The 12,045-nt window shown below is 43.5% G+C and overlaps 1 protein-coding gene across 5 annotated transcripts in view; it reads left to right on the plus strand.

The window, feature by feature from the left end:
- Window positions 1-10,094: 10,094 nt before the first annotated feature.
- Window positions 10,095-12,045, plus strand: part of dok7 (docking protein 7) — a 36,133-nt gene continuing 34,182 nt past the window's right edge. For 3 of the 5 annotated variants that reach the window (XM_035419202.1, XM_035419201.1, XM_035419199.1), the window contains exons 1-2: window positions 10,095-10,389; window positions 10,506-10,551. In XM_035419202.1, the coding sequence (XP_035275093.1) occupies window positions 10,336-10,389; window positions 10,506-10,551 (100 nt within the window). In that variant the 5' untranslated portion in view covers window positions 10,095-10,335. The remainder of the gene's footprint in view (window positions 10,390-10,505; window positions 10,552-12,045) is intronic. The other 2 variants (XM_035419200.1, XM_035419204.1) reach the window with 1 other exon arrangement.

Raw genomic sequence — 12,045 nt, forward strand, 5'->3', positions numbered from 1 at the left:
CCACCCAAAGTGCTGTGTCACTGGGGCCTCTTTCACATGAGGTGGTTCTCAAGCCCCCTGCAGTGATGTCATCAATGTCAGACCCACTAGGAGATGTCATAAATGTCAGACCCACTTGGTGATGTCATCATCGTCAGACTCACTCGATGATGTCATCAACGTCAGACCTAATCTGTGATGTCATCAGACTGGTCCAACACTGATTTACACAAAGTCTGATCAGTAATGCCATTAATTAAACACAACCAGACCCGTACTATACCACACTAATACTGATATAACACACACAGCCACAAACACGATTCATTCTAAGTTGAACGGCTGCTGTGGTGGATGGGGACAGAGGAAACCCTTGATCCAGAAGCACATTCGCACGCGGGTTTGAGACTGAGCACCTGCGCCAGGTTCACGGTCCCGAGCTGCGTTAAGGGGGCTGCCAAAAAACTCGCCAGAAATATTACTGCATTTTCTTCATGAATCGGCTTGGGAGAGAAACGGAAGTGTTGGAAAGATTGCGCCGAATTAAACCCCTAAAAACGCAAGCCCCGGTACAGAGTGCGACCGGGCGGATGGGTTTACTGTATTAAACGGGCCGGATGAATTTAGGCGGAATGTCATCCTGCGGCGCAGGGCTGTTGGCGGGTTCGTCTGTGTCAAAGGTCGCCGCTCGCTGGCCGTGGGTGGCAGACCGGAAGACTGCTGGACAGCGGCATGACCCAACGCTACCGTTCAGCTGTGTCCTGTACCCCCCTCCCCCACACTGCACCCCCTCCCCACCCCCCGTACTGTACCCCCCTCCTCTCCCCCCCCCCCCCCACGCTGTATCTCCTCAGTTTGGTGTCTCTTGTCTTCAGGCTCTAAGCGGAGGCCGAGAGAAAAGGAGCGCACTTCCACTGGCTCCCACAAGAGGGCGACGTCCTCCGGCCCTCGTCCCCTTCCCCCTCCCCCTCGCCCTCCCCCACGGCCGCCCGCCTGGGGCGTGTCCCCCCCGCCCTCCAAGGGGATCATCGACGTGGACGCGGTGAGGCTGGAGGCGCCCCCCCGGGGCGGGGCGGACCTCGGGCTGTCGGGACTGCGGGGCCGGCGGGGCAGGACGCGGGGCGGGGTCTATGAGACGTCCGGCCTGCCCTCCCTCCTCCCCGCCAAACCCCCAAAACCCCCAAAACCGAGCGCCGCCCCGAGCAAGCACAAGGCCACCTTCGTCTGAGACGGCCCCGCCCTGACACTGCCCGCGGCTCCCATTGGTCCTGCCGGTCACATGATGCCAGGGACATCACTGCACGGCATGATGGGATAAAAGGACGTGCCCCATCCTTTTTGGGCAGTGCTTCATTTGACCAGTGCACATGTAAATGTGAATGTTAATGTAAAAAGTTAGTTCTGTCATGTCGCAACCCTCCACAGCCCCTCCCATGACTCAACAGTCATTCCACAGTTTTGGAACCCCTGGTTTAACAGTTAGCAGTAGTGCTGGCCCTAATCTTTGAGGGGCCCTAAGCAGGATTTGATTTGTGGGCCCTCCCGCAAACACATCACCGCACCCCTAAATAGTATATATATATTAGAATAATTAGGGGTCCCCTGGCAGTTGTGGGGAACCAAGGAACAGTTTATTTCGCTAATTTGGGCCAGTTCTGTCATCCTTCACAAAACTCCAGCTGTATGTAACTCTTCTGAACTCCAGGTCTGAAAGGATTTTAGCTCATTTTTTCTGAGTGACATCGTGTGTTCAATGCAGGCCCGAACTGTGCAACAATTATTATCATTTCATGAGGGCGCTGCACATGACGATCAAACGCCGTGGAGGCTGAACCGCACCGCGAGGCACATTCAAATCCGGAATTCGCTGAGTGATGTCGGACGCCAAGTTAATGAAGAAGATGCCCGGCTTTGATTTATCAGCGAATCCGCTGAAAGCGCTGACAGATGATAAAGGAAAGACCCGACTGGGCGATGCTTTTGGTCCGTGAAATGAATAATGCACTTCCGCAAAACCGTGAGTGAGTATCTGAGTCTCCTCTACACTCCGCACAGCTGCAGTTTGGCCTCGGTCACGTCACGTCGAGACCGTCTAATCAACCACGGAGTAAAGAAATCAATTCTTTCCTGCCATATTTTCGCACCGTGACTAATGGCCCAGAATAAAAAAAAGAGAAGTAGCGTGCACCTAAGATGATCCGTTAAAGATTTTTGTTGCCGCTCTTGTACACAAATTCACTTTGAAGTGATGCGCTGTAGCTGCAGTATCCAATTCCCTGAACAAAACCGGAACCGGAGACGCTGAAGTTCGGGCTGCAAAGCCGCGAGCTTCTCCCTGACATTTTCAGGAGACGCCGCGGGTGAACCGTCGCGTGCTTAGCCGGAGTTTAAACCTCAGGTTCAAAACGTGAGACCACGTGACAGCTTAATCCTTACTGCACAGATTTGGATAGCCGTGCCGGTTTTAATGCAGTCCTGTGGCCTTGAAGTCTGAACTCCAGCCAAACACGCAGCTATTGACCCCACGTGTTTTAGCCATTCTTTACCGTCAGCTTGTTTTATTTTATTTTATTTTATTTTATTTATTTATTTTTTAATCGCTCTGGGGTTAAAATCTGAATCATTTCCCCGCTCCCTAAAATTGAACATGTGCGGCTACCGCCTCGTATTTTAATTTGTTTTTAATCAGACTGCTTTGCTTTTTTCCACAGGAACTATAACTTGCAATGCGTTATGTTTATGTAATTTCTCAGTTCTGGGATTCTTCTACATTCCAAGGTTCAGTATTTTGAATTTGTGCTTGCTGATAAGCTGTAACTGAAACACTTGAAACATTTTCGTGTTTTCTTTTTGTAGAGGCACTGTTAAAAGTTTCATAAATGAATATGATGAAAAAACCGCATATCTCCCATAATCTTTTTATCTTTTAAAATTCAAATTATAAAGTGACATTTTTATCTCTCTCTCTCTCTCTCTCTCTCTCTCTCTCTCTCACTCTCTCTCTCTCACTCACACACACACACACACTAGCCTTCTAGAAAGGCTCATATTCTACAGTAGATTGGGTCAAACCAGTTTTCAGCATCTAGTCGTATTTTTACTGTTTTTTTTCTGTCACATTCAGCTGTTTTTATCCATTGAGATTCTTAAAACACACTGTATCACAAGTATCACAGTATTGAGACACTGGGCTATTAATCATACTAATTTCTCATCTTCTTGGGGCACCTTGGAATTGATATGCATCGTCCCAGTATATCCATAACTATTATAGCTTGTTAAACAACCTAATTATAAACTACAGCTTATTCTACCATGGAAAGGTTAATTTTTACATTTACATAATAGAATGATATTATGAGTAAGCACACCAATGTCTGCCTGAAATGAATCAGTAATAAATCTTTCGAGTAATGAGTAAGTCCCAGCATAAATGACTTAAATCTCTTAACGCAGCTTGTTAGATTTGAGACAATTCTGATGAACTTATGTGGGCATAAGGCACTGGGAGACTTTGGTACGTAATGCCTGTTGGAATGGCATGGGACCTTATTTCAAACAACAGCTTTCCTTCTTCCAGCCACTGCTTAACAATGCTAATTTTCATAATGCGCAACGGCCTCAAGTGTGTTATTTGTTGTATACTAAAGATTCACTTGGGTAGTAAAAACACTTGCTGCCCATCTGACCGTCCGTCTGTTGTTTGGATTTGCTGAAGAAATCCGTGCCAGTCTACGTCTGCTCACGCCTGGAGAGTCTTCTGACACAAAATGGCCGCCTTGACCCACTCAGGTGAGTGCTGCACACTGGCGATGGTTGAGGTGAAGGGGTCGATGATCACGGTTTTAAATATGCCAGGTTCCATTTTATTCTTCTTCGTCTTCAACAGTCCAGAGCCAGATAAGCACCTTCTTTCACAGTCACACACCAGCCCTCCAAAAGTTCAGTATTACTCCTTAGGTGAAGAGGACACCTTAACCAATGTGCTATCGCCTGGGGTGAGCAGTTGCTCAGGGTCTATTATTAATACATTATGTCAGTGGGGCTTCAAACCCTTTGGGGTGTGAGGTCACAAATATGTGATTAGAATGTTATTAACTGATTCTATTCTAATGCTGATGTAACAAGTACTACTGGTAATGGAAAACAATGGAGTTCTGACTTGGAACTTTGAAAAAAAAACATTCCAAAAAAGCCTACTCTTTTTTTTAAGGGTTAAAATGTTAAATTTTCTAGGGCTTAATAAAAGCAGCCAGTAAAATATTTCCCAAGGTTCTTATTTCAGCTGAGTTTTATTTCAACTGTGAGTCTTTCTCCACCCCTTTCCGCACTTCTTTTGTCAGTACATGCACAAGATCATTTTGAACAATACGGACAACAAACTGACTTTGCTGCGGTGACTAATTTCTTATTGTATTGCAGCCAGGGCTGTAGAGAAAAGGACTACATTTGCTTGGCAAACAGCCTGATGAAAGGTTTGCTGTCCTTGTTATTTTTTTAATGTATTGGAAATTCAAAAGGAGATGCATCACTGGTAGAAACCAATGCTTTATTCAACTCAACTCAAGTGCAAAACTGGACATTTCAATCTTGGCATTCAAGCTAAAAACATACCATTTCAGCTGTGGCCTTCCTCCCACTAAAACGTCATATGTTTTACTTCAGTTGAATCCAGCATTCTTACTTTCGACTTTTCATTGTGCAGTTTTTCAGGCGGTACCTTGACTTTACGTTATTGGAGCACAGATTCTACAAGATGTTTAACATTTTTCGGGAAAAAAAAATCTGGTGCCTATAAAATATGTTTGGTGTATTTTCACAGACGGCAATGCTGGTAGTGAAGCACATTCCCGCAGAGTTTTTAATTTAAAAGCCTTTACCTCGGCTGAACTTGCAAATATTTTCATTAAACACTCAATCATCAGTGATCTTCCTCCCATGCTGGCATCCAGATGTCTGATTGGAGGAAATATTTGCGATTTGGTGACAGAACAGTAGGGATGTGTTCGTCGTGACAAAGCAAATGGGCACATAATTTCGCTCCAATAGCATATTTCCTAAAATTACTTGTCTGAGCCACTTCATGGAGATTAATTTCAAAGAAATGACTGAAACTTCATTTGAAATTGAATGAATTTTTGAAGAATTGTACCTATTATCTTCCCCCCCCTCCCTCTGCTTCTTAGAACACAGTGGGGAAAGGCAGCCCTGTGTAAATGTAACAATCGCGCGCCGTTCGCTGAGTGACGGATGCCGCTCGCGTGCGAAGCTGTCATCCCTGCTCCCCTTCGTGCGCCTGTCTCTGTGCCGCAGCGATTCGCCTCCTCTTTGATCCAATCGTGGAATGTGGAGCGTGACTTCACGAGTGGCCATCTTAGCTCAGGAGTGCTACTTTAGCCGTCAGTTGGTGGGGGGGGGGGGGGGGGGGGGGGGCTGATCCTTCGGTCGTCTCCCTGACAACGCCTGACACCCGCCACTGCGGTACACGGCGGATATTTCTGAGTGGAAATCGGCGCAGGAATGAGAATCTGAAAGCAGACGCACCGCTCCGGACAGACAGCGCAGCGGGTCTTTAGCGATCCGCTAATGAACAACGGCTCCTTTAGTAGCCTAGGATTTGGGAATTAAGATCATTCGTTCCGTGCCGTTCGGTGGTCATCGCCATCGCCATCGTTCCCGATCTTCCTCGGGTCTTGGCCTGTCACTCGGCTTGCGTGCAGACACAGGGGAATTTGTTTCACGTACTGAGAGAAGAGGGAGCTTGGAAGACGGGCTGAATCCCATCACGCCGGCCAGAGCGCTTCAGAAAGATCGCTGTGGAGGCCGTATGAGCCCTCTAATCAATCCGTGCTGCTAGCGGCTGTCTGAATGTGCTGAAGATGTGGTCTTCTTTAGCCTGAGGTTCAGCACCGCCAGCTTGGCTTCGAGTATTTGCCCTTAACAACTGATATGAGTGCCAGAGGCCATTGTGGTGCCACTTTTCCCTGTTTTTATTTCTGTCACTCTCCTCCCCTCAAGGCCTTTTCTGAAACACGCCAGACCATTTTAAACAGGGTGAAACAAAGTCATGGGGGCAAATCTGACCAAAGGGAGCTTTCAGACTTTAAGGTTCCTCTTAACCGCATTGGATTCTGGGCCTTCTGTTCTACATGTCTAGATATATTTATTTATTTATTTATTTTACACACACACACACACACACACACACACATGTGAGGCAATGTAAATGGTTTTCACTTCTTGCAGAACTTTTTATAGTCTATATCTTGTCCTAAAGGTCATGGATCTCATTTTCGGATACCCGTCAGGGAGCAAGTGTGAATGATTTTCCTTAACAGGTCACATCATGCACCTGCGAAGCTCAAAGACTTCTTAAAATACTCAGACTTTCCTACAGAAATAACCACACGAGTCTCATTCCTTACAATCAATCCGTTTTTGTAACTGCAACACCATGTTAATATACTGAATTTGGATACGCCTTAACAAGGTCACACAACTGAAGTCACCAAACTTGCATTGTGTCTCCCCCATAATATATTCATAGCTCATCTTTCTTCCTCTTTTGCTTGTACTTCTTAACTTTCTTGTGTTTTGTGTGATCAACAGAAATTCCCCGGTCCCCCAATTATTCCTCCTCTCTGCTGGTTAGCTTCTTAGTGATCTGCCTCTGCCAAAAGCAGCATCTGTTCACTCTGCCTATCTGGGTGGCACGCAGGCAAAATCATTATTTTGGGAAAATAAGAATGTGTGCATGCAGTTTCAATCTGTAAATTGATGAAAACAATTTTCCTCTGCCTGGAAGCTAGCTTGCTTGATAACTACTAACAATCAAAAGATGAACACTAATACTTATAGAGGTGTATCATTTCTATAGCCAGCAAATACATATTTCTAAAATGAATTTTTATTGCGGAAGATTTCTTGGTAACTGGTAAAGATATAAAACCTGAACTGATTTATTAATTTAACATTTTTAAAATGTTGTATTTTTAAAAATATTTTACGTTAGGCAAAGCATTTAGACTGCTGTAGTTCCACAATAACCAGGAAGGTAAATGCAGACCAGCTCGTCAAAAGTTTAAGCACCATAGTAACAAACAACAACGCCGTATTTTTTAGTCATATTCTAGAGCACCAATTTGGTTAACTTGGTTTATTAAGTTGATTTTTTTTTGTTGTTGAAATTGATGCACACCATGACACAAACTCTACTGATTTTTAGATCTGTTCTCTCACGGATTTATTCTGTCCTCTTGCTTGTCACCTCGAAATCCTCATCTCACCCCTCACCCAAGAGGACCTCGCCTACTTCATTCCCCCAGAGAGAACACACGGTCAGCGGTCCCTATCATCAAAAATGGCCGCCATGTTATTTTGGCTCCTCTGTGACTATTTTGTTTTTGAAGCTATTACAGTCCCTGTGTGCTGTCCGTATTCCCGCTGGTCTCCATCCCTTAATCAGGTTTAAGATCTGCACACTGCTTCAGAATGACTTCAGAAGTTTGTGTGTACAAGTAGAGGGCTCGCGGATTTGTGGTGCAACATGATTACAGCTGATAAGTGGGCGTACCCAAATTGCCCTCTGTGATTTTGGCTGCAGGTGGTGTGCTTCTGATTCGGGGATAAGAAAGCACCGATTGTGCGCAACATTTGGCGACCCGCCTCGAGAACCCACACGCGGAACATTTACCTGACGAAGGGCCGTCTGGAGGACCGCGGGGGGTCCCAAGTTCTCCCTCTCCTTGTTTTGTTCTGTTTTTTTTTTTGTTTTTTTTGAAGTGCTGTAGAATGCGGTATAACTCAGGCTTGAAAAGAGGCTGCACAGAGTCAGATTCGTCTTGTTTTTTAAGCAAACCTCAGTGTTAACGGTCCTCTGCAGATTGAGGCAATTGGGCTCCTGCCGTCCCCAATATAGAGTCCCTGTAATTACTTTCTTTTCTTTTTTGCGCAATGTAGAGTGTGTGTTCTCCCATCAGTGATCGTGAGGACAGATAAAAACAGAATGCAACAATGCAGCTGATATAATAAATGTACGGACTATAACACAGTTGCCTATGATGTCTGGGAAAGCAGCAATTCCTCGGAATAAAGGGGAATCAAACTCACACGCCAGTCAAAATCATCGCCTGGGTATTTAATGGAGCAGTGACCATAAACTGCTGTCCAAGTTGGACTTATTCCCAGTTCCGTGATGCATACTGTAGCAAGCAGCCTGGTTTGATGTTAATGTATTATTATAATAATCATTATGAATCATTTTGAGTTCTGCTCTCTCCTTCCCGAGCAAGCAAACCGTGTTATTACGGCACTGTAAAACTAACAGCAGGTTATAGGTGATTAACAACATTCCAGCAACACTTTTGCAAAGTGTCCCTTTTGCTGACCCCCAAGCCACAACTTTCTTGCTAAGTGGTAATTAGGTTCAGATCACACTTATGTTACATTTTTGCCATTCAGTAGATGCTCTTATCCAGGGCAACTTGCACAGATTACATTTTTAACACGAGTACAATGCATTTATACAGCTGGATATTTTTACAGAAACAGCTCAGGAATTCAAAGCTCACTCAAACATCTGATGGCAGGCCCTTAGCTGGAGGTTGAACAACCGCAACCTTTCAGTTTCTCGCCCAGTCTCCTAACTATAATTACATAACCATTATATAACTTTTCTGCAAACTAAATGAAACCTAGTTTAAAACCTTTTTTTTGGGCTGTAAAAGCTCATGTAAAATCTCTGTGAGAACTTCGTTAGGCATTTGTCGTTCATCGCAATCAAACACAACCTTTCTGCAATGCTGTAAAAAGTTGCAATGAAGTTATTTTTTTTTAAAGCTAACTGGCTTCCCTGGTGTCTCCTGTGGCTGAAACTGGGATGAAGTTGGCTTCAGATTCCCAGATGAATGACAGCGGGGGTCCAGACTCCGGTTCGCTGCATGTCTCCCCATTTGTGAGCTTCCAGACGGCTGTGTCCCCTGTGAACGCTCAAAGCTTTTTCTTGTGGGACTCTACCCCAAACGGCACTGCGTCTGTCCCTTGTGAAACTCCTGGCATCTGAGGAGGATTACTCTACTCCTTGCAGGATAAGCACAGCTTTTGCTCAGGGTGACTCGTGGATGTGTTCAGCCTGGTCCTGTCGCAGAGTGCTGTGTTATGACTGCCACAATTCTGCTTTTTGTCGTCCCCTAGATTTAATTTTATTATTAGATTCAAATGATTTTTCTTTTTGTAGCGGTAAGACATACTGTATGCTAAGCAGAGCTAATGATTTGTTGATGTCAACTAGAGGTCATTTTTCCTGAAATTCGTTTAAAATAGCAATCACAGTTTTCAGTTATGCATGCTTGTACCCAAACTGTGTTTGAGTGAGCCAGAGGGGGTGAAATATATTTAACAGTGAAAATGGCAATAAAGTGTTTTGCTCAGTAATTCCTCGTTTTGCCGAGATTATGACTAGGTGCCGTACAGTAAGGAAATAAATGATTCAGACCGTAGGCTACACCAGGTGGGCCTGGTGATTTTCATAGAGAGCCAACATTATGAGCCATTTAATGCGTTCCCCACAGTGCTGAATTAATTCACTGACCATTTATGAAGAAGCAGAGTTCAGAGGATGGAATTAAATATAGATGAGCATTCCCGAGGTACAATTTGCACCTATGACCTTAAAGGCATTTATATGGATGGATAATCTAAAGAGGTTTCAACGTGGTCTGAAAATGTGAAAGACATGGGAATTGATTTTTAAAAATCCCATAAATACCTTTACGAAAAACAAATGCCTCAATTATTTGATCTATTATATTATTATTATTATTATTGTTGTTGTTGTTGTTGTTGTTGTTGCTGACAAGAATAACATTTCACCAACCAATGAAGATGCACACCCGTTTGCTAATACGGCTTTAAATTAAAATGTAAGGAAACAATTTTGCTGAAACAGTTTGACAACTGAACAAACTTCGTGGCGGGTCCGTAGGGTAGCAAAGACAAATATTTGGAACCAGGGTTGCTAATCAATCAAGACAGCTTGGTTGTGTCAACAGAACGAGGGATATTAGGAAGATTTATTTTCTTTGCTAATGTAGAAGACGTCCAGAAAATAGGTTTTTCTTTTGCTTACGCGGCCCTGACCCGCCCGCAACAACTTCTTAGAAAAGATCTTCGATTAAGACAATACAGATAATCCGCTATGAAGAATTGGCGTCACTGCTGAGTACGGCCAGGCGGCAGGTCGTGTCTGTGTGCACTAGTGCGGAGAGCTAATAAAGCTATTTTGAAAGTGACCCCCTCGGTAGGCAACGGGGCAGAGCCCAGAGTCGAGAGTGCAGCTGTTTGGAATCATGACTGAAGATGACGGATACTGTTGTCGTGGAGGGACAAGTCAAATACAGAGATGGAAAAAAGGTCAATAATACGATCTGATTTACTCCCTCAAACGAATTGTGAAATGTTCGTGACAATAGCGGACGGTGGCACTTATTTGTGAAAAGTTATTTTTTAAATTTGATTTCTCCCAACAGTGGAAGAGTAGGTGGGTGGCTCTCCGAAAACCTTCGCCTGTAGCTGGTACGTCGCTAACACTTCTATATTTGACATGTTGCTGTACTCTGAGTTATAGTATGTACACGATAGAAATAGCGCTTCGAACTTTTAACGGAGATACAAATGTTTTGCTGTAGACGACCACCGTTTTTCCAACGGCGTTTCGCTGTTACTATTTTCTGAATGAAACAAATTGCTTCTTGGCATGGCACAATTGGCATGGTGCAAGTTACATGATCGAGTGGGTATCATGGAAGGGCACGTGCAGCAGGTGGCGCGGCACGTGGAGAAACAAATGGAGTCGCATTATTATTAAAATGTGTTGTTCAATAAAATATGTTAACATGCAGGGCTGGCGTGGGTTGAAGATCGACTAGGTTTTCCAACGGGTTGTTGGGGACTCAAATTTCATCTTCCTCATTCAGAACTTTGTCCCCCCTTTCAGACGTTTGCTCAGTTACATTTAAAGTAACAGTATAATCAGTAGGATTGCAATAACAATTTCAACCAATTTCCAACTTTAAGCATTGCAGAACTATTTGACAATATCTAGGCCTAATCAGAGATTGATACGCATAAGTGGTCACGAAATTAGTTAGTTAGGCATATCAGTACCAACTGTGTAATCCATTTACACATTTCCTGTTCGTGTAATCCATAATATTGCCCACTATTCGCCTGTGTTCTAAAAAGACCCCAGGTTCCGACTGATTCTTTATAAATAATATATTGATATAATATATTAAATTTTTGTACAATATGTGTTTGGTATCTATCTTGCAGACTGTTGATGTTGTTCAGATCAAAGCAAACATTTTTGATGCAATTAGTTTTTTGAATTCGCAGGGTCTTGTTAGGGTCAAATTCACATTCATTACCATATATATACAAAATTTTGTATTTTGCACACTGAATAAACATTTTTTAATAAACTTTCTTTGTTCTGTCTGCATGTCTGCCTAAAAATGCAGTACTTTAGTTGTTTTCCGCAGTTACCTGTATTTTATCATTGCTGCTTGTGAATAGTACTTGTGTATCGTACTGTATACCTATACTTATATCTATACTTGGCCACTCTGATATGGCAAAGAGCGAATAGGTGCTTTGTAAAATGTGAGAACTGCAATAATTTAATTATTTCTTAATGTATGAAGAATTTATTTATTTATTTTTTGCCTCATAAAACCTATTTATCAGTGCAGAAGTGGGTATCCATGACCAATAGGTCCCACTTTATTCTGTGAATGTCGTGACTCCCTTTGGTTGTCCCTGGTTACCTGGCTGGGACTGTAATTGGCTGTTGCTTTTTCCTGACCCGGCTGAGTGCTATTTAGCATTCTGAGGGATGCATCATCATTAAAATGCATTTTTTAAATATTTGTTTTTATGGGTCAAAACAATGTCACAGGCAGAGTATTTATCTATTCATTTATCTCTCTGTATCTTTATTTATTTATTTATTTACCCATTGGGATGAAAAAGTCTCTGTTTCAAGGGAACAGCTTACAGCACACAGCA

The sequence above is a fragment of the Anguilla anguilla genome, chromosome 5 (assembly GCF_013347855.1).
Source record: "Anguilla anguilla isolate fAngAng1 chromosome 5, fAngAng1.pri, whole genome shotgun sequence".
Taxonomy (NCBI): Eukaryota; Metazoa; Chordata; class Actinopteri; order Anguilliformes; family Anguillidae; genus Anguilla; species Anguilla anguilla.